Source organism: Acanthopagrus latus, chromosome 9 (assembly GCF_904848185.1).
Source record: "Acanthopagrus latus isolate v.2019 chromosome 9, fAcaLat1.1, whole genome shotgun sequence".
NCBI classification, from domain to species: domain Eukaryota; kingdom Metazoa; phylum Chordata; class Actinopteri; order Spariformes; family Sparidae; genus Acanthopagrus; species Acanthopagrus latus.
This window is the reverse complement of record NC_051047.1, coordinates 3,447,451-3,475,405: the sequence shown is the minus strand read 5'-3', so window position 1 is coordinate 3,475,405 and position 27,955 is coordinate 3,447,451. Positions and strand designations below refer to the sequence as shown.

Sequence of the window (27,955 nt, the reverse complement as noted above, 5' to 3'; positions counted from 1 at the left end):
TCAAAGTTAGACCTCAGATTCATGCATCTCCTTGTAATGTAGCCAAACACAACACACACATTGGCGTTTGACATAAGCAGATTTATTGTTCTTGCTCTGTGTGCAGTATTACATAAACATGTAGTGGTGTGGGTCCCATGGTGGACTGTTCAACCAGGTGAAAATCTTCACAACTGTACAGGAAGAACTTCATACTACAGATTCATGTCGGAGCTGAAAAGGTGTGGCAGAGTTTTAGTAAGCTGTGCCAAGACACACAGCCAAGTCAACTGAAAACATTTAATTTGGCACTGTATGTACACATATACCCCATGTAATATTATTTACATAAACTCTTTTTCGCTCAGACACACGCTTACACATACATACTCCAAGTCCCTGCTACTTTTAATGTCTGACCATCACTAAAAGGCCACTGAGCACCCTTCTGTCTCAACCCATCCAGCATTTCTCACTGTCAGATTTCCCTGTGACACTTCAGACTCCACCTCTTCCTGTGGGAACAGTGAGGGCAGATTTATGACTCTGGACAGGGTCCTTCGAGGTGTCTCAACGTTTCCACCCATTCCTGGCGCAGACAGGGTGGACACAGCGTCACAGGGACTTTATAATGTAGCAGCCAGCCATATCATATGCCCAAATCTACATTAAATCAAAGCATTGCATGTGCCTGTATTCCAAGTTAGACATGAGAGAGATTCATCACTAAAAAACAAATCTACTTCGATCATATGAGAATGCTTTAAGGCAGTTACCATAGTGCTGGATCTACTGTATCTATCATGTGAACGTGTCTCTGATTGTGAGGCGTTTGTTTTTAAGGGTTCAGGGACTGGTGATTTTTCAGATTCTCTGTCAACACATCCAGCCAAAAGACCAAAACCACCAATAAATTCATCAAAATAAGAAAATGTGTATCCAAAGCTTGATACAGCTCACGCGTCTGTGCTACAGAGTTCCACTGTTAATGAGCCACATGCAATTATCAATTATTTTCACGCTATTGTTATCTTCATTAATTTAGTAAACAAATGTCTGAAAATGGCAGGAAAGAAGCCATAATTTCCCAATGCCCGAGTGTTTCATGCTAAATTTACAATGATAGCAAAACAAGGAAAAGCAGCAAATCCTGACGCCAAAATTAGAGAATAGTTTGGTGGGTTTTTTTAAAAAAAGAAAAAGAAAAGACAAATTGCAGATTTTCTGTCACTTAACTAATCAGGTAATCTATTAATAATGGTTTTACTGTAAATACTCCTTAGTAGCATCAAGCAGTGTACTTACAGACCAACTGAATACCCCTCATCTCAACCTCCCCTACAGTGTCGACCAGAGGTTCTGCTCACTATGTAGATATAAAAAGCTCATTCTAAGGTACAGCAAGTTAACGTTTCTTAGTTTTAGGTGATTATACAATAATGAAAAAATATTGGGAATATCATCCTCCTAAATCCTACACACTGGACCTTTAACATGTGTCTTCAATAATTAAAAATAAGCTTGATAGGGTATGAAAACCATATTGTGAGTTTTGGTCTTTTCATGACATCTGTTGACAAAAAGAAAAACATGGAGTCACACCAGTCTTATCATTTAGGGGTTCAGAGGCTGGGGGTTGGTTGGAACCCTGCAATTCAGATTAAGAGAAGGGAGTGCAATTGGAGCATACAGGAAAACACAGACACACACAAACACAAACACAAAATCTAAATCTTTACAAGACTTGATTCTTTATATTCTCTGTGCAAAATGAAGGTAAGAAATCTATTGCTTAGTAAATGTTAGTAGAACCGCAATATCATCGTAGTCACCTTAGAAATTTGTGCTAATTTAAAAATGCTGTAAATTTGAAATTCTGCAGAGTGATAATCAAATAGTTCAAAAGTCCAGTTGGGTGCATAGTTGATACTAAAAAAAGGCATTTTTAGTGTTTATAAAAATATACAAATATAAGCCAATGTCCTGCCTGCTCGGTACAAAGAATGAGTGTGGTTTTCTGTGGGGGGAGTTATGGTTTTCATGAGAGACTTGGTTTATCTTGTGTAACTGCAGACTCTAACTCTACTCTCTTTATTCAAACAAACCCAAAGAGTTCATGCTGCATCGCTCCTCCACCAGCCACCACTGCTGTCAGTGAATCACACAGATGAAGAAGAAAAAAAAAAAAGTCACGTCATGTCTCTGTGGTAGGCTTGAATCTCCTCTGAAAGATAAGAAGGCCACAGATTCCTCCCTCAGACACAGTCTAGTTCATTCCACGTCTGATCTCAGCTGCGAGCCGTGCAGAGGGATGAGTGTGTTCAGTCCGCCGTCCACCTTGGCCCCCCGTCCTCCAGGGATCTGTGTGTTGGACCGGTCCTGCCGCGCCCCGTGCCGAGGGATCAGTGGAGCCCTCCGTTGTAAGACTTCCCGTACATGTTGAAATCTGTTTCCACAAAGTGTGTAGAGACCGGCTGCTTATACAGAGGGTTGGATGCCTGTCCGTATGAGAGAGACAAACAAACGGCACAAGATGAGAGCTTTGGACAGCGAATGAGACAGCTCTGGGTTCTAATACACTGCTTCTGCTGATATTAGCTGTTCGCAGAATTAATGGTGAGGATGTGCAACAAGTAAGAGGAAACCGCACTGCAGAAATGCAGAAATCATGTCCACATTACACAGTCTGCCACCAGATAGCAATCAAGGTTATTTCCAATTGTGAAATATCATAGTCCATAATATTTCTTAATATTCTTTAATGTTTTCTTTATCTAATCTAACTTAACGAAATATGTTATGTTATATGTTTACGTCGTAAGTGCGTTATGGTGCAACATCCACTGAGGACGGCCCTTTTTGCAAGACTGCAAGACATTTCTCTGACGTTTTCTTTATGACTCCCTGCTGTTATATATCAAACAAAGGCTTTTTTTTTTTTTTCTAAGGACCACATATAATCTTGATAACATCATCAGCAGATATATTATGATTAGATATCTTTCACTCTCAGCTAGGAATGCAACAATCATGGATTTTGATGGTATGATTACAATCTGAGGAGAAATCATTCAACTCTTCAGATGTATAAAACCACATGAGCATTTTTAATTAGTTAGCTAATTAGTGTTATTGTATTTTGTCCCAAATACATTTCTTTGTTGGTTTTCATTATAAAAGTTGCTGCCTTGCCAAACAGCAATCATACCCAAATAACACAGTATACAATATTGAATAAAAATAAACATGAAGTCAAGACAAAGTGCAGTTTAAAGTCAAATTAAAGATGGAAATTGAAAACATCTCTTGTTACTATATGGTCCTGAGGGGATTAGATGCCGTTTGGTGAGAGCTAACTTATAAACAGTGCACTGCTCCTTTTCCCTCTTTGTTTCTGTCTCTTAACTGCATATATATTGCACCAAAATATAACCGACCAATACTTTGTTGAATGTAAATGGCACCTTATATTTAATTCTGCACAAAATCAGTGTTACATGAAGTAACCAGCTACTAAAGTAATTATTGGTTTAACTCTCACTTCACCATGTGGAATACCAGCAATTTGTTTCATTTTCTCCAATGAACAACTGTTATTCACAGAACAATAATGAACCATAATGTCCCTTTGGTAAGAGTGAGAGTGAGTGAGCTTTGCAATCACAAACTGTGACATTTTATATGTTGGTTAAAAGCTGCGCCCCAACTGAAAATATTGGTATTGGCCTCAAAATCCAGTCTGGTTTGGCTTTGGGTGACAATGTTTACAGAAAACATATTTCAGAGTTAGGACACGGCTGAGACGGCCAATGTGTCACACTCGCTGACTCTCATCATAATTTTCAGAGATAACACGTTGTTTGGTTTCAGTTGTTTCAGCAGGCTCTTAGTGGCTCAGAGAAATGGTGCTGGAACGTCCTCTCTCACGATTGATGCCAGAGAGGCACCGAGTCAAAACTCTGGTCATTTTGTGGCTCTAACTTGTGGTACTTTGTTGCATTTGAGCATCGTATTTTCACTTGACATCTTTGGCTGTAATAGAAAAAACAAACGGTTCAATAGCAATAGTACACAAACAACATCCTACAGCTGAGGGGATCATCCTCACCATCTCGTATCGGGCTCGTGAACGTGCACTCTGAAAACGTGCAAACTCTCGCCGGTCGTGGATGGTGATGACCAGCTTCCAGGCAGCCAGCAGAACAACTCCCACCAGCAGGATGCTGCCCACCACTGCCAGCAGCACCGTCATAGCTTCTGGACCACCACCACACTCTGACATGGGGAAAAAGAAAATGTAGATTTGGGTGGACTTTTAAGGGGCAACATTTTCACAGAGGCACAACAACCACGAGGGAGAGCAGGCGTCTCAGATCTTCTTCTTTCTCTGGCTCCACGATCTTTGCTGAGTCTTTGGTGATTTTATCAGCAGGAGCAATCTGAATACTGGAGCAGAGGTCCTGCAGTGACTGAATAACTCCTTAGATATTAATTATTTCAGCTAAAAATTCTACAAGCAGTGCATGTAAGTATAAAAAACAAGAGCATTATGCTGATAAAGATATCATTATACATCACTAGGATTGGCTTAGCTGTTTCATAGCAATAAGACCTGGGATGTGATTGGCTGACAGCATATTTATCTGTAATATTCACACCCTCTAATTTATTCACTTTTTTCACTTTGACCACCCTTTTTTGCTCTTAGTGCTGCTGCACATACATGAACCAAAATAGCAGATGCACTACAAACCAGATCTTGTACAAATCAGTGTTAGTTAAAACAATCTCACCATCACTGAGAGGAATATAGTCAAATGTTTAACTCCTAACAACTCCTTTAATGCTGTTTTGTGTGGTGAGTCATTTTGTTGATACTTTTCCTTAAGTTCCTTACTTAAAAATGTTTATTGAGTTAGCACTAATCATCAAATGATCATCGATGACAGTGCATTACACAGGCGTCCATCAATGCAATCAATTTATGAAGAGCCAGTTTTAGTATGAGACTGTCGAGACTGTTCACAGGCTCACATGTAGCCAACATGGGAGAAAATCTGAGGTGAGCTCAGGAGTAAAGACTGTGTAATGTCTGAAGGTTGTGTAGGAGGTCCTTGTTGCTTCATGCAGCACAAACACAATCTAAAAACACTTAATTCTCAGCAGGTGTCAAATTCTGACCTACAAACCAGTGCGGGTGAAAGGAAAGAATCCCTCGTTTGTTAAGCACTGACCTGGCTCTTTCAGAGCTGTGAGGATGGATTGTCCGCTGGCGTGCTCAGAATACGTGAACTTCATGACACAATCGTTGTCTGTCTTATAGAGACAAAGCACAGCGCCGGGGTCGTCCGTTTCTGAGGGGGGGGAACAGAGAAACACACAGAGTTTCAATAAGTTCAGAAGAAGAACCATGCTCCAGTATCCATCCTACAGTCTACACAAATAGCTGTTTAAAGACAGACTTAAGATAAGAGAGAGGTTTCTTTTTTTTAGACAGCCATGTACCAGAAAAAGTAGGTGGAGATAAAGTGTGGAAAAGACTGCTGACAAACAACAGCAGCTTCCTGAACAATGTGTCAATTGATTAAAATTGAGTTTAATGCAGTGGTGGGAAGTAACTAAGTACATTTACCCAAGCACTGTACCATCCACTACAATGCAGAGGCAAATAATACTGTACATTTTTCTCCACTACATTTAATTCAATTACTTTAGTTACTTTGCAGGTGTAGTTCAACACGAAAGTGATAAATACATCAATGCTTCTCCAATTATTCTATTCTGAAAGTTGACAGTCTGCAGAACAAGCTCGTTCACTGCAAGTCAATCTTGAATCTCTCGTTGATACGAGTTTTTCTACACTGTGGTATACAGCTACTGTTACTAAAGTACAAGGTCAGAATACTTCTTTCAACACTGCTTTCACGTTTTTGTTAAACTACCGTTGAGTTTCATTCCTCTTCATGCTCATTTAGGGAGAATATCACTCTGACTGGAAAAGGTTCTATCCACATTTGTCCAATGTGTTCTTCATTCTGTATGGTCTCACTTTCTACTAATGTTTTGCAGGGGTGGTTCTAAATTCATCACTAATGTCATCCATCAGGGTCTGGCTTCAGATTGAGGAACAAAAGCAGAGAGACAGGGGAAGGATGAGGTAAATAAAGAGAAATGTCATCCTGAGGGACGAAACAATCCTCAAATATCCTGAATGTCTTTGCTGTGAAATCACAACTGAATGATTGAGGTGCTGATATTCTGGGTGCCCCGTGTTTTCAGTCAATCTTCATCACCCGACAAGAGTCCAAAGCTCATGGGGCAGGGTGAGGTAACGCGGCCCTGGCCCCTCCTCCTCTATTTCATGCACAAAGTATCTGGAATGTACATGTGGAGTCCATTAAGGCCAGTCAGATGGCTGAACTAGCGGGGAATGCTCTGAAACACGTCAGATCTGGGCCAGGGCCATGCTGGGCCAGTATGGAACGTTCTTATAATAGTCTCTCAAACTAAACACGCGAGCGTCAGCCTGCTCTTTCTCTGTGCAGCGCCATGCAGCAGCACAGTGCCATGGAGGTCATAAATCACTGTGCACTTATTAATACATTCCTAAACATCTCCCGACCGTTTCCCTCCAGGCTGTGTGGGATGTAAAGAAGCTTTACGGATAGAATGAACACAGATGGACTCAGACTGCACAGCTAAACCTCAAACTCCATCTTCCTGCTCTGAAATGACACATGAGAGAGGCAGGTACATGTTTGCTCAGTGGGTGGATACTCCCTAAGAAGAAGGCAGGACAGTGGAGGCTTGTGAGGGATTTTTATACTCCAATGGACTGAACTCTTTGAACCAAATGAGCGGGTGTTTAGCTGGGGGTTGCTGTTGCTCCATAGCTGCGTGGATAATAAGTTGCATAATAACATAAGCATCAGGAGCAGACTGACCAGTGCTCACTGGTGTACTTTCAATAATAATCACAGACGTGTGTGAGGTGTTAAATACGAAAAGATGTGAAGCAGCAAAGATCCGAATAACCACAGAAAGCTGAGCATTGATGAGACCATGCTGGTGACTGTCGGGTTGAAATGTTCACCTGCTCCACCTCAGCTCCACTCATGTAGACAGCAGTGTGTGTCTTTGCCTCCTTTTTTCTAAACTCAACAACCAGCTCCTTGGTTTTGCTGACGCTGAACAGTAGATGTGGTGTCGTCCTCTTGAAGTCTGGGAGTGCAGTGGTGGTGTAAAGTGTGAACAGGAGCAGACTGAGCACACAGCCCTGAGGGGCTCCAGTGTTCAGCACTAAGGTAGAAGAATTGTGAATGCCAATATGAACTCTCCAGGGTCTGCTAGTGAGTCCAGCCCAGTATCCAGTTGCAGAGCGTGGTAGTCAAGTCCGGTTAAGTTTTCCAGTCAGCTTCATGGGTGAGACTGTAATGACTGCTGAAGTGAAGTCAACAAACAGCATCCGGATGCAGCTGTTCTTATTGTCCAGGTGTGTGAAGGCTGAGTGGAGGGCAGCAGATACGTCATCCTCTGGACTTGAGCACCACACTCTGCAATTTGATACTGGACTTCTTCACAGGTCGGACTGGCAGATGAGACTGTGAAGTTTTCCTATCACTGTCGTGTGTATAAAGCTGAGCTGAAATCAACAAAAAGCGTTCTGATCAATAAAATAACACGATCCCACGATCAAACATATTGACAGAGGCTTTGTTACTGCTTTCACAGACTGCTTGTGGAGTTTGATGTTTTGTGACGTTCTGCTCTGGACACAGTATATTAGATCCAGTTGCTAGATGCTTATGTCCAAAGTGACATTTCAGACATTTTTCTTGGAAAATGTACTGAAATTATGAATTAATTAGCAAAATTGTTCAACTTATCATTGCAGCTGAAGTTTATATCATGTTTTGTGTCTGTCATACCATCGTATTTTGTTAATATTTTTTCATAAACTGTTTATTCAACCATTCCTTTATTGGTCACTGTGACTGATAACAATTACAATTGCATAATACTGTCATATCTTATATCACTTATTGTGAAAATCACATATAGCAACCACGGACAAGAGCAATTTGAGGGGCACATTAATGCTCTAAGATCTTTTCCCCAAACATTTGATTTTGAACTGACAGTATTTCTTAAAGTTAAATGTTCTTCTTTATGTTTTAGCAAACAGCCTCCTCTTAAAGGCCACGCTCTATGTTCTTCCCTCCCAGTAAGTGCAGTGTTTCACGCTGAGCAAAGACAAACCATCACCATCTTTGACTGACCTTGACGCAGAGTTTAATGTTTGTTTTTATTCCACTGTCAGTGTGGAAATGTTTGAAATACAGCTTTTCTTAGGAGGACAGTGTTTGAGCATGGTATTAGGCTATTGTGACCGTTCGTATGGACTTCATCAGAGGTGTTAAATGTGTCACATTTTAAATGACTGGATGTCTGACTGTACTTTGGCAGGCCAACACAAAAACACTAAGTCTAATAAAAAGTGACAGTGGAAGAGGTATGTAATGTGAAAAGCTAAACTTTTGCAGATGCCACAGATGTGAGCTCTTCCCTCTGCCAGCCAGCTGGTGTGCGTGGGTATAGCATATGTATGAGTCTGCGTGTGTGTTTACTAACTGAGGTTCTCCACGGTGATGATTTCATCCTTGCACAGGCGCTGGCACGTCTGGTTGTCTGCAAGTCGTCCTGAGTTGAAAAGCCGGCACTCGATACACTCCCTGAAGCAGAGAAGTACAACTCGAAGTTAAATCTTATAAAAAGGACTTTCTTTTGTCTTTAGTCATGAGCTGGGAAGCTTACAGAGAACACAACTGCACACAAGGCCTTCACACCCTCCTGAAGTTGTTATTTTAATGCTGTGTTTTGGGCTGTCAAAACCATGAACCATGCAGCACACAGAACAAATAAACTGCAGCCAGTGATTTCATTTACTCATGTTTTGCATTAAAGCATGCACCTTTGCATCAGGGAATTGTTCCATGAATTACACATATGTTGTTTGTCAATTTAACAGACCGTTTTTGAACATGAGAAAGTCGCGGTATGTTATAAAACTGGTCATGAATAAGACTGTGAAAATACACCGATAGTGACGTCTCATTTAACACTCACCGACACCTATAAGTGAAACCTTATAGAGCGGGTCCTGTGAAGTAGCCGGCTCACAAAACTCACTCTCCTTTTACATAACTGCAGCTGAAAAGATGGTTGGACTTCTTGTGATTTCATGATTTTAAATACATTTCTGTGCTTGATGTGACCGCCAGGAGACGATGTAGTCCACAGAGCGATTTCACACAAAACTAAATGGTATTTTGCCATCTTTATGACAAAGCGTCATTGTTCTTGACAAAGCAAAATTATATTTTTAAATTGACAAACATCATACGTGTAATTCATGGCACATTTCTCTCCTACTGTCCAGATTTATTCCAAAATAAGGTCACATAGGAAGGGGTGGGACATCGCCTCTCTATTTTGAATTGATTATTGGTACAGATGTTATCTATCGTTTTTTTAAATCACATCAATACGGAGGAAGGGAGCCTAAATAACTGAGACACTTGGTATACAACAACAGTAAATTGGCAACACAACTGCAGCCTCTGAAATAATCCTACAGTTGAATCAACACCTCTGTAACAACAGAACATTAGAACCTTCCTGAAGGCAGGATCAGTATCAGGACTGTTACATTATACTGCATTGGTTTCAGCTCCATGTGAGTGCAACTGAGTGTATACAGTACAATCATATAGTGCACCATACAAAATATCATCAGAAACAAACAAAAAGCTGTGATGCATTCTGAATCTTAGTAATTCATATTAAAACTGCGTCTCCCTCCAGTCTCTGCAAACTGGAGGAAGAAATGATTTCATTAAACTTGGCACTGTCACACACACATTAAACATTAAAAGATCAGGGGCATAAACTGCCTGTTAGGACATCATGAGCAGAATTATAAAAAAATATATAATAAATATATAAAATAAATCTGTTAAGGGTAGTTTCACACTCGGCAACACACGATAAAATGAGAATGAGTGGAGCGATCAATCTTTTTCCAAGTGAAAACCGCCAATTTCCAAAGCAGTCATGGTCTGAGCTCCAGAGGAACTAAAAAGGAGTCATCTTTCAATTGAACTGACAATAGGAACACAAAAGTCCCCTTTTTGTTTGTCCACTTTTCTGTCTACTTCAAGAGGAATTAGTTCTGTTGATTCAAAAGGGACCATATGTGATGACATCCTAAAAATCCTGGATCCTCACCGGAAACTTTACAACTGTTCTGAGTTAAATCTGTCACATCCTGTTGATTAAACATACTGCACCAAAACAACCCCAGCAGCAGAAGTAACAAAACTATAAAATAAAAAATGAATAAAAAAAAAAAACATCTTGCTAACAGAGCACGAATTTTGGCTGCTGCTCAGCAACACTTCCTCTTTCAAACACCATCCCACTGCTCATACAGTTGGAGCACACACAGCTGATGACCTGTCTCTAAACTGCTGTCTGGTCAGGGGTGAAAGGTTCGTCTATAAAGATTGCCTTTGCCTTGGAAAACTGGAGCCATGTGTACGTAAGGAGGCCTGTAGAGAGGACACAGCAGTCATTCTGTCCTCACAGGAGACCGTTCTCTTTACTAGATGTCTGATCGCCATATAACCCGAACCTCAAAGAGGCTCAGCTGACACTCTGAGTGATCCAAGTTCAAACGGCGGGGCAACAGTTTCATTTCTTAGGGTCACAAATGGCATGTTAGGTATCTGGAAGATTCCCTTATGACTTCTTCACCAAAGCTCAGATAAGTCCACGAGTGAGTGAGTTATGTGATTGATGGTTTGACCTTTTCCCTGGTCTCCTGACTGCGTCTCATCACTGAGGCAGATTCCTGTAGCCAAACTGCTGCACCTTATTTCAGTCTTTGACGCTCTTCTCGCATAATGAAGCAGACCTTACCTTTTAGTGCCGCAGGCGTCAGGGCAGGTGGGGCACTTTTCGCAGGTATCTCCAAAGGCTCCTGGCTCGGTGCACTGACAGCGGCCGCACACACAGTTGCCTCGCCCGCTGCACATCTTCCCATCGTCTGAAATGCAGGGCGACGTCTCTGTGGAGCAGTTACAGTTGTCTCCGACGTAACCAGCGTGGCATTTACACTCCCCACAGTGGCACTCTCCATGACCTGGATAAAAGAAGACGAACAGGGGTTTTTATACACCACTGTTTAAACACGGTAGATCTGATGTGATGCTGTATATATACAGCAGGGGGCAGCTGCCAGAGCCAGACCCTCTGGAGGAATAAACAGCCGGACGTCACATCAGACTCTGCACTGATCCAGAGCCATTTACCAACAGAAGGACAGCTCAGAGATCAGTTTTGAATGTCTGGGATTAAAAGGGGATCTATTTTCACTCCTGTTTATGAACGTGACCGCAGCAGCGATCCACAGAGGTGAGCTTCACTGTCCATGTTTATGTTCTGTAATCTGAACTGCTGACTGGAGCTGGAGGGGAAACGGACTTTACTTTATGACAGCTACGTTACAGAGAGGACGGGAAACGACAGACCTGGTCCAGTGATGGATCTGAATTCAAACACACGGACAGACACGGCCTTGGTGCAAATGTTGCTACAAAGCCTCTGTACAGTAAAGTTACATATTATATCATTCAGTGCAATAATGGTTGGAATCACAGTAAGAAGATTCAACACCACAAATAAAGCATTTTTATACAATGGAGTATCGCACAGTGAGGTTCAACACTGACTGGTCATCAGTGCTTCAGCTTCTGAGGTCAAATTCTTTCACACTGAACAGAGTAACCCAATTCTTTATTGACCTGGCCTCATCTTGCTAAAAAAAAAAAAAAAGATTTATTTGATCTGAAATTATTGATTAGAAAAAATAAATTATTAAGAACACGCCAAGACCTAGGGTACACAAGGGAAGAGGATGTCCACATACTACCATCTAACGTAGGAGACCCTGCCTGATCCTGCAAGTGCCATGAAGAAAGTAGTATCAACATATCTGTAATCAGACACAAGGTCAGTGTCCTCTGTACCAATGTGTCTGTTCAGCTGTGATCATCTGAAGCCAATAATCATATATTTGGTTTCCCCTTGTTTAAGAAAAAAAACCAAACATACTTTACTCACTCAAACTCATCGCTTGTATGCACCAACAGAATCAAAATCACAACTTCCTTTTCCCCTGAGAGAACAATTTGATCCTCCTTTGCAACAGTGAACAACTGGAGCAGCTGGAGCTTTACAGCGCTAACCTAATCCACATCTACAACCAGCAGTGAGCAGACAGCCCCTTTTGTACCACGCTCATTAGCTTCTTATCGCTGCTGGAATAAATCCAACAGGAGGCGAGACTCAGGGAGAGAGCTGTGTCCGATGGGGTCATGTTTAAGCTCCGATTTGCTTCGGCCATCTATGTGGGCGCTCTCTCTCTACCACAGGCCACTCGAAGACAAGAGGAATCCTTGATGGAGGGAGGACAGCAGCTGTAATCAAGGAGGCATTACTTGACAGGCTTATTTCACACTAGCCTGCTCAAAGACCCTCCACAAAGACCACATTCATTAGGCTGCTATCTCAGACGGATAAGGAGTGGACGGAAAGGAGATGGCTGAACTTTATCGAGACAGGCTGCAGGCGGACCAAATCTGAGAATCCACGGTCTGTACCGCAAGAAATGTGCAGAACAAGAGCAGGAAAAACATCAGGGCTGTGATGTGTCAGACATACAAGGGCAGCTGCTGAGTTTGAGACCCCCAAAAGGTGGCTGGGGATGATCCTGTTGTGGCAAACGGATCTAACAGAATTCCCTGCTGGATCAGACCTGTTGTAAAAAGCAGCATGTGGCTTCGTTATGGAGCCCGAGACCCCCAACCCCCTGAGAAAAGCACACAGGAGCTTTACAGGAACATTCCTCGACGCATTTTCAGAGGCTGGACATCAACAATTAGTCAATCAATCACTTTGACTCATATACAAACACTCTATTAATCAAAGCCTATTTTGAGAATGCATCCCTCGTCATCATTTATGACAGAAAATGCTAAACATCCCCTGGTTTCAGCTCTGTGACTGTGATGACTTGGTGCTTGTCTTTGTGAGGTTGAACCATAGAGTTTGGCTTTTGGACAACTCCTGTGCACAACAAGCAATGTGAAGATGTGACCTCAGGCGTCAGGAATTTGTGAAGGGAATGTTTCACTAGTTTTTCACTTTTTATAGACAATACAATGACATTCACTTCCTGAATAGATTCTATTTTGATTCATAAGGTTCCGATTTGAATATTGATTGGATTAAGGATATTTCACAATATCAATTTTACTTTTACAAGTGAGGATTCTGTCAATTTTGCTGAGAACTAATGCTGAACATTGTAAAAGGAGCCTTCTACCCTGGCACATTATTAAATCTAGACTGGCCCTATGCAGAGTGCATACCTCAGTCCTCTTTAATTCACTATCAAATCTGATTTGCCCCCATACACTCCAAATTTGAAACTACCCTTAAATATATAATCATACTTTAAGCTCACCAGATCTAGGATCCACATCAAGTTGGATTCACTGTTAAATACATCTTTAACAAAATTCATGAATTAATGAGAAATTAACCAAAATGTTGAAAAAGGCATTGTTAATGAAAGTGAGAACACATTTCTGGATCAGTCCCTTTATCTGGATCAGCACCAAAAGTTAATAATAAGGTCTATTCTGGGCTGAGACCCATCCTCCATCCAAGTTTCATGGAAATTCACTCAGTAGTTTTTGTGTAGCCTAATCCTGCTGACAAACCAACCAACCAACAAATTGACAGGGCGGAAAACACAACCTCCTTTGCAGAGGGTAATATCAATGTTACATTAAGAAATGAATGAATGGATTTATGATTCAAATCTGCCTATAGAAAAATAAATGGGATATTGTAATGACTTTAGCATCTAATTATGCTGTTGTGAAAGAACAATCAGGGAATAATGACATATGTATTTCAACACAGGAAAATAAGTCCCTGTGCTGTCTCTCAAACTCTGACACAGAGAGCTGCGTGGGAGGAAATGACACACAAATGTGGTCGAGACTCTCAGCATGTTTATAATTACATGCTTTGGTACAAACATTTTGTTGCCTTCTGAGATTTACTGGCCCGATTTGGTGCTTGGTGGGTGTTTAATAATGGAACATGCCTTCATGGGAACAGGCATATATTAAAAATCAGTCTTGAGATAATATGAAACACTATCAGATCATTGAAATAAAGGTTGCTTTGATTCAGAAAACAGATTTAAAAACAAAACAAAACAAAAAAAAGCAGCCACGTCGACACACAATCACTCAACTCATTGAGAAAAATAACTGACAGTTGAAAGAATTGTTCGCTGCAGCCCTAATGTCAGCCATGTGCTTCAGGCGGCTGGGAGTTACTATGCTCAGAGATTTTTTGAGAGCCTTCATTTTATTATATCATGAAGAAATAAAGGGAAGTTTTTCCAAATGCTGCCATTACAGTTCCTTTTCTAAGCAGTTCAAACATTGAAGACAGAATTCTGAATTCCGAGGAGCGAAGACTGAGGAGGAAACTGGCTCAATAACAAATGAAATCACTGTTGTGTGTCTAGGAGTGGCTGCTCCCTCAGTCCAACACGCACACATGACAGTTGTGGATGACAACAATCAGATTATGCTGCCACTCACAATCAGACAGACACAGTGGGGAAGAAAAGTGGAGCCTGTGATTAAACCCAGATCCTCAAAGAGGTCAACGGAGACTTCTTGAAATCAACAGGAAAACATTCCGTCGAATCATCAACTCAGTGGTCACGGTTGTGCAACACACTGTCTGGACTCACAGACGTGCCATCAATTCTTTCTATTTTTGTATTAACACTTCCCTGTCATTAATCCAGTATAGACATTTTTAAGGTGGAAAAAGTGAGACTAATAAAAATGTATCCTTCTTGTTTGTGGTTAAGAGTCTGGAGCACCACTCCTAGATCCTGGTCAGTGGAGGCCGGCATGACGTGTGGCCTGTGGGTGAGTCACAGCACCAGCCCTGGGAAAGTGTCCTTAAATGACACGACTGCTGCTCTGCCACTCAGAGGGGGTGAGAGGTGAGGGGGCTGTTGTCGGAGTTGGGTGAGGATAAAACAAGTGCAAGTGGAGATGCTCTGACATCGGCTTATTGTTCAACAAGCCCCGACGAGCCGCTGCCAGCTCTACTAACACTCTGCTCGGCCCAGTGTGTTTGTGCGAGGGATAATGCATGTCTGTGCATACTGGTCTACAGCTCATCAGTCTTCTTCTATGCTTCATTTCTGCAACTTTAAGATGAATTAACATTAAAAAAAAAATGTTTATTTGAGTAGTGGATGACTCAATTTAAACAAACTAAACACACCATCAGGGTGTTCTTCAAAGGTAATGGCAAGACTTCCGTTAAAATTGTTAAGTACACATGAAAAAGTTTGTATGTTCTATACAGTTTAGTTGAGTTGAGTTAATATCTACAAAAATGATTCCACTTCAGGATTTCCCTGTTACTAGTTCAGCTCAGTTCACATAACGAACACACTCCCAGTAGAGAGAAGATTTCCCAGTAATCCAACCAAAGTCAGCGCTGATTTGGGCATAATCTTAAAGTGGGACAGAGACCCAAAAAGCATTTGAGCCATAGCACTGGTCAACAAGACTGGTGGGCGTGTGTGGTGAGTGAGGAAGACACCGTTACGTTTACCTGTCACAACATAATCTGGGTGAACGCAAATGTTTTGTATAACCAATGAAAGTGGCAAAAATCCAGCAAATTATCACCAAAGTCTGCAGGTCCCCCAAGCTCTCCAGAGTACTGTAGTGTCTTTCAGCTTATTGTTTTGGTTTTACAGCCCACAGCTTTACCATTTTGGTCCAATTTCATATCTCTAGCCAGTGTTTCTTCCAGACGTTCCGTAAGGCTCTCATGCACCTCCTGCGCAACACCAAACGGCAGGCAGACAAACAAACTTAACAACAAGCTAATGAGTGACGCACCACATATTTTCCCCCAAGGTAAGTGAACATGGGACCTGCATTTGCCAGGTGGCCAGAGCCAACAGTCCAAATGAAAACCAATGTGGCTCCAAAACACAAGCAGAGTACAGACTTTTGAGGGACTTAGAGCGCCAATGACCAACATACTCTTATCTTCAAGGAGCCATCTTACTCTCCCACAATAATGCCCAAATAAGAGAAGGTATAAAGGCAGCTCAATATTAGCTTATATTTTATCAGTCAGTGTCTCGGTCTGGTCAAATTCAACCTAGTGCTGCCTCTTTATCTAGATACTGATATCCAGCTCACCACTCTCGAGATGAGCTGGCATCCTGACAGAGCAGAAATCAACAACCCAAGGTCTCATCCAATATCCATCCCCATGCCTTAAAACAGATGTTTGGAGCAAGTGCACACACTCTTTATCCCGCCATTCCTTTTACTTATTGAACTGCTCAGTCGTTCCATTTCTTTTGGCTGTCTTGCCTGGACATTTTGATTCGCTGCTCAGCAGAGAGATTAGACACTGCTCATGATAAACACAGCTGTGGCAGAGGAGGAGATGTGGAATGTGTTCAGATCCTTCAGCGCTGTGACCTTCCACTTATTTTTTTTTTTTTTTTTGCGCGAAAACTTTTCCATGACGTTTTTTTCTAGACATTCAGTCAGCCTGGACAAGCAGCCAAGTGGAGGCGAAACGACACAGAAGGAGCCGTTAAGACAAATCTCACTTGTGGGCCCTTGCCTGGATAATACATCTTTTCAAAACATTCAGTCCTGTATTGAAGATACAGTATGTGACAATGCTGCAGACAGTTCTAGTACTCTGTCAGACATCATTAGTGCAAGCTAGGGTGGTATGAAAGTATATTAATGACAAAAATTTGAGAGAGAGAATCAGCCTGCAAGTTAACCTCTGAGAGAGCACACTCACAGGTTTAAGAGAAGACGTAGCTGTGAGTGTCAGTGGGACAGAATTGTGAGTGGAGCAGATGAAAATTTGGCCCGTTGCTTCAGATTCTCACGCTCACGCTAAATCAAAGCTGCACACGCCGTTCAATTTAACCTGGAAGTTAAGGAACATGCTGTTCTGTACCGTCCTGGTACTTTCAAAATAAAAGCTGGAAGAATGGCATCATAACCATCAGCTGCATACAAAGAGCAACATTTGGTTATATTTTATATTTAATCAAAATATAAAAGACCAAAAATCACTCTCAATTCTGTTGGCAAATTACGTCTTTTTCATGCCTTTTTAGTTTTGTTTTAATATGAGTGATCATAAGAAAAATATTCACGAATGAGGTCCAGTGTCGCTTCTGAGCTGAATCCTGCTCTCACACATCTAATAGACCATATTCATATGTTTCCATTTTCCTCTGACATCACACTCAGGGTGGAAGGCTCAAATGCTAGGATAATGTTATTCCGCTGTGTTCCATGATTTCACTGCCTAACTCCTTCAGTGAATGGTAGCTTTCAAAACTTCCTAGCTAAGATTACTGTTTGATTACACCCAGCAAGTTTCAATTCCAGGCTTGAAAAAATGTGTCCATGATGTGAACTGATATTTTAGAATTAATCTGTACCTTTTCTAATCACTCATATAACCTGTATCAGATGGTAATGTTAGCTTTAACATTAGCTGTTGTCCAACATTAACTCAAAAGTTAACCTTCATGTTGTTCTTCCTTGAAATATGGCCCGACGTCTCCCTGGATTTTAACTCTCCATCGTCTTTTCGCTTGGTGATCCATCAGGAAGCTATGAAATAATAACAATTTGTCAATTCTTTTTGTGCGACGTGTGACCTGGAACACAGCAGCATACTATTTGAGCTTCCAACTGAGCATTATTTCAGAGGAGAATGACAGCTGTGTGTGTGTTTGGTCCTGATAGAGGTGGTTATGTTGACTGTAATCTGATCCGAATTCATATAAGACTTTAAAAAAATATATGCAATTCAGAACTCTATCTCTCAGAAGCTGCTGTGGTAGCACTTGACAAAGCAGACTTAGGCCAAATTCTGAGCACTACACAGTCGTGGACGCACAGGTTCTGCCTGTGTCCTTCCAAATCTTTTGTCAGTAATATTCTTCCATAGACTGGTGAGTGCACACGAGACGGAGCAAGTGAAGGACGGAAACCAGGCTGTCAAAGCACTGGCAGCCTGGTGCAGAAGCGTCTCCCCCCTGCTGCTCACTTCCTCTGCTGAGCGAACTGCGCATCACTGTGCTAATTCACATCTTGCGCTGCTACAGTTGAGCAGGATGAAAAATACAGCAAACCTGAGAACAGGCCATCCATTGGCGCCACCAGCCAGTGTAACATCAGCCCCCCGGAAAGTGTCATATAAGATGAATCTCTGACTCGCTATTCCTTTAAAGGAACAATTATAGGATCAAGAATATATTTTTCCTTTAAACCAAGAACAGAGACCAACTGTAAGTGCTTTTCGACATTTTCTGCCTGGAAATGGGCTGGATTTCAACCTCACATTTAAACAGCCTTAGGTAAATATTTGGAGATTATATGAAGGGGAAATGAGCTGTTGGGTTATTTTTAGAAGGAAAGCTGTTGCACCATATCATGCAAATGCACAAGACAGTGAACAGTTGGACTGTTGAAACAAACAGGAGCTCGGACTAATGCTGCCCTTTTTCATAAAAAGAGGTTGAAAATAAATTAAATGTTCCCAGAGCAGATGACATCTGACATCTGAAAGCAATCAGACCTTTCGTGCACATCCAAATATTTCCTGTCTGCAGTGAGAGTGCGCACAGAAGTGTTTTACACATCATCCTCTCTCTTCCATGTTTTGTTGGGAAACAAGTAAAAAGGGAGAGTGAGATGGACCGGGCACAGATGTGTAATCCGTCAAATGTCTACCAACATAGTTGTTCAGGAGCAGCTGGGCATCACGTCTGGCCTTATGAGTCGGAGTTAGTCCTCCCTCAGCGTTTTGGATTTAAACCCTGCACTTATAAAGCTGACTTTTTTGACAGTTTTTCCAAATGGAGAATCACGACAGAGGCTTGCACAAATGAAACCATCCAGATCACATTTAACACTGAACCAAGCCATGATACCACAAACTGTAATAGGCTTTTTTACAGATTTGCAACAGACTAAAGCCTGCGTGCAGATTTACATCCAGCCAAGATTAGTTTTCTGTTCAGGAAAAAAAATATGTTCTACTCAGCTATAGGGTCGTCACGCTAAACTCAGTAACCTCATTAGGAATGCAGTGCCTGACATGATGTGGTAGCATGCAGAGCGGCTGGACAGAGTGTTGGAGCGCTCCCTCTCTCCCAGCCACTGTTGATGCATAAAGACTAACAGTCACTTCCTGCAGTGGCGGTCAAAGAGCTGCCTGTGTCCCAGAGGTTGGGCTGTGTTTGTGTGCATGGAAAGAAAACCTGGCCTCTAACCTTTTACATCTCCAGTTGCAGTCTGGAGAAGTGACCTACTTCCTGCTCTCAGCTGAGTCTGATGAGAAGCTTCGCTGAATATTTGAAATACTTGCGGTGCACCCTGGGTCGCCTACATCACGTAAAGAATTTGTGCATTTGGAAAGAAGGATGGTAAAGACGTAACAAGTCTGTCTGTGGGGAGGATGAAAAGGCGGACAGGCGTTTATTTCCTGTGCCTGTCAGGTCGCTGTGGGAACTCCTAATCTTCCAAATTACATTGCTACAAAGTCAAGTAATGAAGGTAATATTAAAGCCAATAGCACAGTTTGACATTCCATAAATTATGACTTCCTCTCCCTGCTCACATCCTCCAACACCTCCTGAAGGATTTAGAAATATTTCTTCCAGGAACGCTGGATCAAAGCACCGCAAACAAAACAAAAAAAAAAAAAACACTGTACCTTGGTTACCTTGGCATGAGCCATCACCATGGTAACAGAGGACTGACTGCACAGCTTCCCATCAGCTTACAAAAGAGCACAGGTTGATACAAACACAACACTCACCAGCTACAGTCAGCGTATGGAAGAGCTGCACCTACATATGGTCTTTTCTGTGTCTGTCTGATGAACCCCAGGATACACAGACACAGCCAGAGCACGCCTCCTCTGCAGCTTTTTGGCTACCAGGATGGCAGGTGACAAGTCCTTGGCTGAAAAAGTCAGCACCTTTCCGAAAAGTTCAGAGATTTTCAGCTTCAAGTGTTCGGAGCTGGAGCACAAGGAAAGGGCTCTGAAAAGAAGACAGTGGATGCAGTTTCTCTCGTCGGCCATACACCTAAACAGCAAGGTGTATAGAAGGCATCCTGACCAGATGATAAAAAACATACTTTCTCATACTCGGAGTTCAGGTGATGCTAAGACGGCAGATCAAATGTGTTGAGGGACACATGTGGCATTCTCCTAATCCAAATCACATGAAGGCTGGCTGGGCTGGGCTCTCGGGTCTCCTCAAGAGTAAGTCCAATGTTCCAGACAGAGAGTCATTGCTCTGCTCTGCTCCTCGTCATCATCCTCATCTCTGCAGCATGCAGGTGTACAGAGATGATGCTCTCAGGTGGTTTGCCTCTGATACAGCACTGCTCTGCTCAGGGGGACTGTGAGTCTCCTCTCACCTTGCACGGCTGCTCTGAACAATTCCAGAGAGGATCCGATCCCAGATGTGTCTTCACCTGGGATATGTGAGGTAACACTGCATCCAAAATTAAGTCATTGGTTGGCAAGTTCATCAAGGCCCCTGTCCTCCAATGCCATTCAACCACCATTGGAATGAGTCGTTTTTAATGGACTTGGGCTGCAAATAATGATTATTTTAATTATCACTTGAGATCTACAGATTAGTTTCCTTTCATAGCAGGCTAAATAACAAGCACATACTCACATGAGAGGCTGGAACAAGTGAATGTTGTGGCTGAACCCCATTTTGCCTGGTGGCTCTTCTATTGGTGTGTTAATGTGTGTATGGATGATGACCAGGTGGACCTGGCCTGTCAGCCTCTGTCACCAGTGTGCGACCTGTGTTGTAAAGTGCCATCTAAATACAGTGTGTCTGCCGTGAACATACAGTACGTCACCGTTAGAGTCCACTGTAACTGGTATCAACCACAGTCACGGTGGGGATGTTTGTGACAGAGACAGCTCAAAATAGCCACAGTTGATTCTTGAGAGAAGTGCCTCAATGTACGACTAGACACTATAAGTATAGTTTAGTATTCCAGTTAATACTACCACATCTGTCTGCTGCCGCGTCTTTATCTGGCTTCATTTAAAACAGGCCGTATGTCAATGACAGGGTGCTCCTGCATTCATTTCAGAGAAGTCGATCTGGACAAACCTACCATAGCATGCAGCCCCTCCCTGATCCTGGGAAGGAACGCACAATATGACCGTATGACTTTAAATGAGACCTCTGACAGCAGAACAATATCAGCAGAACCACTCAACATAATTACACAGCAGGCTGTGGGATATGATTACTGTTTGGCTCGCACTGGCTTCAGAGTGGATTTCTTTTTTTGTGCGTCTGAGTGAGAAAAATGAAAGGGGAGCTGCTCCCAGCATGCTTTACATTCAGTCAAAGGTTCCGATGAGTTAAAATGTATTTTTATACAGTTTGTTTGGACTCACTTCCCCTTTGAGTGGAACTCTGGATATATCTAAGTGCCCAATAACAGTGAATAAACAAACACACAGGGTCTGAACTCAAACATTTCTTGGAATGCTACTCAAAGTCAGAAGTCTGACTTGTGAGCTTGGGGTGGATCCATATAAAGGAGCTGTAAAACAAAATGCATAATGATGTATCTTACCTCATTTGTTTAATCGTGTGGGCATTTGTCAAAGGGATATCATTTAGTGTCAGTCGGCCAGGATTTTGGTAATTTTGTTTTGGTGCACCTGGAACGTTTTGAGGCCAGACGCTAGGAAGTTTCAGCTAGGAAATTCCAAACTCCCGCTTTGACTGGAACACAGCATTATTTGAAGCTTCGGGGGATGGGCCTATCATTTCTGTCTCCCACACGCTTCAGTTACACGTCAGCAAAGCTCTCCCTGCCAGACACAAGCTGCCAAAACTGAGATGGAAACACAAGTGATGCTTTCATGACAGTTAAGGAGAACCACAAAAACAACCAGCAGAGAAACCCTGTAAGTAAGTAAGCCCTGTGAAGCCTCTGACTGACAGTGGCTTCTGTAAACAAGGAGAGGCGGCCAGCAACCCAACTGCTGATGAGGCAGTCGACTGCTTTTTTTTTTTTTCCCCACAGGATGAAAATTCACTCTGTAACGTGAGAAATAACATCATAATAAAATCAGTTCATGTGTCTCATCAGGCATGACTGTAAACATGTTCCCCAAGCAGCCAAGGTTCTTCAAGTTTAGTAGAGATAATACCAAAAATTAAAAGGGGTCATTCACATTTTTTTTGTCAATTACTCATCCTCCTTCAGGGCTAACGGCTGGGATACATACTGTTCTTATAAGATAAGAGCGACACAAGACATACGCAGAGGCTCTCCTGTCAGCAGATCAAAACTTTGCTATCCAATTATGCTTCAGGACTGACATAAATATTAAAGCCAGTGGATATCAAGGACTTGAGTTACATGTTGTGTGATTAAAGAAGTCCTATGATGGGTCAGATGTGGAGGACACAGCAGCAACATCCCGCTCAGCCAGTATCACCACACGGTGCAGAACATGAGAGCGGGTGGGAGAAGTGAAACACTCGGAGTCAGAACAGGGACGTTTCTGTGGGAAACTTGCATGACATTCTGCAGCCCTGTTAATAACCAACACCGACAATTCTTTCAAAGCTAGTCTTTACTGATTATCGGCTTCATCAAACGATCGGAGAGGGAAGGACAGGTTGTTTTCATTCAAGTTATTTTACACCACACTTACACCCCTGGCGGTTTGATTAAATGACTGATTCAGCACCAGTGCCAGTGTAACTATTGCTAGAAAGTCATTAGCTTAGCGTAGCAATGAGACTGGAAGCAGAGAGACAGATTTGTTACCACAGTTTTGTTTCCTGTTCGTAATCACGGATGTACACCTCAAGTGCTCAATGCGAGGTGATGCATTTCTTTACAGATCGGTAGAAATGCCACAGTGGACTAAAGAGAGAAGCTAATTTTCTTTTCTGGATATGCGCATGGAGGTTGGAGGTTGGACTGACAGGTGGTTAGCCAGTTCTGCAAATTATTTTTGCACTAAATCGGAAGTTAGCCATCCCAGTCTACGATCCAGGTCTTTCACTGCTGGAAAGTCGAGGTTTTGTGGCTTCAAAACACCACTGAGCAGCTTTCACAGCAATGGTCGGGGCTCCACCTCCAACACTATGTCCTGTAATAAAACATACTTGAATAGAGCAGATCACTTCCGTATCATTTGAAAGAAAGCGTCATCACTTCGTGCAGTAGAATTTAGCATGTTCAACCAGGTCTTACACTGACATCAAAGCCAAGCTGAGGTAATAAAAACCTGTGTCTACTACAGAGTCAACCGACCTGGGTAGAAATGTACAGATTGCACATTCCCATCGCACTAGAAAGCCTGATCTCAGTGGGTTTCAGTAGGATTTTTGACCAGAGGAAAAGGGCTACCATACTGCAGATATTACACTCAGAGCTAGATCAAAATATGTTAACCTGGCTCAAAAAATTAAAATTTGAAGAAAACCCTAAAAAACTCTTTGTGTATTAGATTTGATGTACTTTGTTCAGTCTAAATGAACTGTTTCAGTAAATGATTGTCATGTGTGCAGGGAGTCGACGGTGAGGTATTCAGCTCGGTCAGGGAAGGACTCTGATCATCTATGGAAGTTTGGTTTGGTATATGTTTCCAAAGAGCAGCTTCCAGCAGAATAAATGTGGAGCCATTTTCTAGCACAGTATCCAGGTCATGTAATGCATCCACGCATCTGCATCGGCACTTCAATGCAGGTTGCCTGGCAACCACATGGCTGATGATGAATCTGCCGGTTGCCAAGAAACAGCACGCAACTCACCCTAAAACTACAGATTGTGTTTTTAACATTTCTGTATGTGTACGGATAAAAAAAAAAAAAATCAAGATACAACATATTAATTCATGAGCTTTAGAGGGGCTGGTAGGTGGTTTTTTATTCCCTCTGAACAGAGCCAGGCTAGCTGCTTTACATGCTCTCCAGCTATTATACTAAGCTGAGCAATTCTGCTACAGGTTTAAGCTCTATACAGAATCAGCTCATCTCATTTAACACTCAGACAGAAAAAGAATAAGCAAATTTCCCAAAATGTGGGAACCATTTTCTATAAGCCACCAAAGCAAGCTTTAAAACTTAAGAAAGCCACAGTGAAACGCTGTGGCAGAGTCACTCAATAATAAACCAATTCTGTCTGCTTTACTGGAACTTTGACTCCTGTGATGTGTTCTCTACATGCAACCCAATTTGAGCTGATGTGTTCCCCTTTAAAAAGGAGCTGTAGAAACAATATTAGTACCATGCCTTTGTGTATGTGTGTCGCTGTCGGGGTAAAAACAGCTAAAAAATGTGGGCTGTTAAAATGTGCAGGCCGAGACAAGCTCTCTCTTGTATGCTGAGCCAAGCTGTTCGTCATCAGGAATAAACAGACAGCCAATATCTGGTCTGTAAGAGATGTGGGGGGGCGACGCTTCAAAGAGACAAAACTTCTTTGGTAGGGGTTGTGTTTTTTGGTGCCAGTAAAACAAGAATCATGCCGGATTATAAGCAATGGCAGGTACCAGCGGCCCTGATGGGTGATTATAACGTGGACAACAACACATGCTTGACAAACAACAGTCATTACCAGCCATGACAATAGTGTTTACTTGTGAATTGTCCTCCGTCTCTAAGTCATAGGACACCTCAACTTCCACTGACATTACTCACGGTAAGCAGAAGACAAAAGCCTTAAAAAGAATCATAGCAGCAGCCTGGAGACACAGTGATTATCTCTGACCTGAGTTTCATAACGCTGAGGAAGCCAGCTGTTTAAAAGGTTGACACTTGCTTTGTAAGCATTTCATTTGTTGACACTACACATAGTGCTGGGGGAACGATAATTATCTCTTACCTTTATTCTCAAATAACATACTGGAAAACTGCAAGCTAAGCTTGATTGTGTTTTCATGACACAGACAGGGATTTACTCTGCTTTTGTGTTGGATGGGCGGCACCCTATAAATGCCAGTCAAAGGAATAAAGCAAATCTCCCTCCAGCCACAAGAAGGCCGAGGCTTGATCTCTGTCGGCTAGCCTCTGTACTCTTGGGTATGACCCATGATCTGCTGAACCTGGGATAATATGGTAGAAACCTCATCTTACAAACCGTTGATTGAAGAGCACATCTCCTCAAAATTCAAAGTAAAACCTTTGACATACTAACAATGGTGGCTTGTCTGCCACCAAGCTCTTCATCTGAGGATCTGCACATAAGCTCCCACAGGACCTCAAACAGGACTACTAAACTTACATATCACCTCCTCCGAGACAACTAGACGCAGAAGTGTAACTGGGCCTCTAATAAAAGCAGTCCGCTGACACAGATCTGTGCTTTTACATGACTCATATCAAAACCAAAACTTCTTACTTTCTTTGGACACTTTGGGGCAGTGAAAACAAGCTGTGAGCGCAACACTGATAAACACAGATGAGTCACAACAATAAACCTCTGACTCTGACAACAAGAACATTGATAAAACCCCCATAATGGAATGTTCTGCTGGGAAATCTTGGGTCCTGGCATTTGTGTGGATCCAACTTCGACCCCTCGCAAACCCAAAGGACTCAAACTCCTTGGTGCCAGACATCACAGGACACTCCCAGAGGTCCCGTGTCCACGTCTCGACGGGTCGGAGCAAAGTCTGAACCAAGGTGGGGCCTACTTGATCGGTACTTGTTCCAGCGAGTCCCACAATTGCTCAGATCAGATTGGGAATTTCCAAAGAGTTTTGGCTGGTGCATGTTAACCGGCATCACCATGAATACCAGGACCTAAGAACTTATCTTTGTGGTTGATCGCAGTATTATGACCATTTAAGAAGTTTACAGCTACACATTTACTAGTAACAGAGCAAGATAAACATCCATTTGTAGGCCGTATCTGGCAACTGGACAAATCCAATAAAGTCCAATAGTCACTCTGTGTTCAGCTCTGCTTTGCTCTCCAATCTCCCCTATGTTCACCAGCTAGTCTCTTGTGTCTGTCTGCCATTTGGCCCTGGGCAGGTAGCAGACAGAGGGATTACTGTCACTTACAGAGGATATTCATGCACTACTTCCAGGCCTCAGAGTTCCACTCTCTCCTGAGTAACCAATTAAACAGAGATTTATGAATCTGCCTGCCAGCAGACAATGTTATAAGAAAGGGTTGAACTTCCCTGAAATCTGCTCTACAATAAACTGAATTCAGGAGCTCTGCTTTGTTTATTTTCTCATCAGCGCGCCGTTACAGCACACTGTGGACAGCGCAGCATGCATCTTACATCCAGCAGGCAGCTGTGATTTGTTTTTCACCCCACTGAAACTATCAGAGTCAGCCGTTAAGCTTCGAGGATCTTAATCCTGGGACCCTCCGGGGGCTCTTAATGCTGACGAACCACCCAAGAGGCTGAAGTGGCCAAAAGCCTGACAGACCAAGACCAGAGACCCAAACACTTCCAACACTTTTCACTTGATTGTGTAAACACATCTTTGTCAGGTGCCTACATGGTGATGAGTGTATTTGACAGCTTTTTAAAAAAAAAAAAAAAAAAATTGGAACCAGAAGGTTTCTGATTCAAGAGGACACTTCATGAGGATTTTTCTTCTTTGTCCTGAGCCACATTATATCACATATTACCCCCTTTGTTGCCATTTTTAGCTCCACTACACACAAATGAAGCCACGCTGAGAGTCACAGACCTCAAACATACCACAAGACCAATGCAAAGAAACACAGCCCTGCAAGTTTCTAAAGATCTGTATGAGTGTGCACACAGGACCGGGGTGTGGCCTTGTATCTGCAGTGTTTTGCCAGAGAGACCTGAGGTCTTTGTCTGCAGCGGTCAAGTTCAGTCAAGTCTCGATGAACAGAGCGCAGAGGGAGGATTCATCCGGTGTTTGTTTTACCTCGGGCTCTGAAGACTGAGTGTCAGGTGTCCAGGTGCTGCTCAGGTAGCTTTGGTAAGACAGGCAGACAGACACATTACATTTCCACCTAAAGCACACCTACACACACACTTTTGTTAAAGATGGAACAATCAGGAGTGTATATCTCACTATATAGGTTACATGATGATTCTGTTTTTGGGGGGGATCGTTTTCATACCCATATGGAAAAAACAAGGGAAAACTGATGAGCGACAGTTCTTCATTAAAGCTCCAAGTATTCAAAATGTTTTGTTATTGCACACAAATAAATCATTATTTATCTTCAATTTCAGCATACATTTTTTTAAAATCCATGTTAGTCAGCACTTCTCCTTTGCCAAGACAATCCTTCCGCATAACAGGTGAAGCATATCAAGATGCTGGCTGAATAGCATGATGGGTGCTCAGGTGTGTGTTTAAAGGGGGGCAGGCAGCTGACCAGAGCTGCCGCCTGTGGACTGAATGATCATTTCACTACCATGAACTGTGTCTGATGTCGTTTATCAGTTTAACCACATGTAACTAGTGTTGCAACGGTACGACATTTTCACGGTATGATAACCATCACTTTAACATGGGCACAAATTACAGATCATCATCATAGTCATTATCAGCAAACATGCGTACACACGCCTTCATACTTCAGATACGGGTCATCATTCAGCTGTTCTCTGATCACCGTCCACGAAGCAGCAAACCCTCCGGAGTATTCTCTGAGGATCGAGGCCATGCTCTCCATCAATAATTTGTCCGAAAAGGCCATCAATCAGTTACGTATGTTATAACAAT

The 27,955-nt window shown here is 42.4% G+C and overlaps 1 protein-coding gene across 4 annotated transcripts in view; it reads right to left on the bottom strand.

The window, feature by feature from the left end:
- Positions 1–60: 60 nt before the first annotated feature.
- Positions 61–27,955, bottom strand: part of itgb5 (integrin, beta 5) — a 54,969-nt gene continuing 27,074 nt past the window's right edge. Inside the window, exons 12-16 of one of the 4 annotated variants that reach the window (XM_037110992.1) lie at positions 10,960–11,182; positions 8,611–8,711; positions 5,214–5,333; positions 4,088–4,254; positions 61–2,477 (exon numbers count right to left, since the gene is read on the bottom strand). In XM_037110992.1, coding sequence (XP_036966887.1) covers positions 2,382–2,477; positions 4,088–4,254; positions 5,214–5,333; positions 8,611–8,711; positions 10,960–11,182 — 707 coding nt within the window. In that variant the 3' untranslated portion in view covers positions 61–2,381. Of the gene's footprint in view, positions 2,478–2,510; positions 4,012–4,087; positions 4,255–5,213; positions 5,334–5,921; positions 7,622–8,610; positions 8,712–10,959; positions 11,183–27,955 lie in introns of those variants that run through there. The other 3 variants (XM_037110993.1, XR_005077175.1, XR_005077174.1) reach the window with 3 other exon arrangements.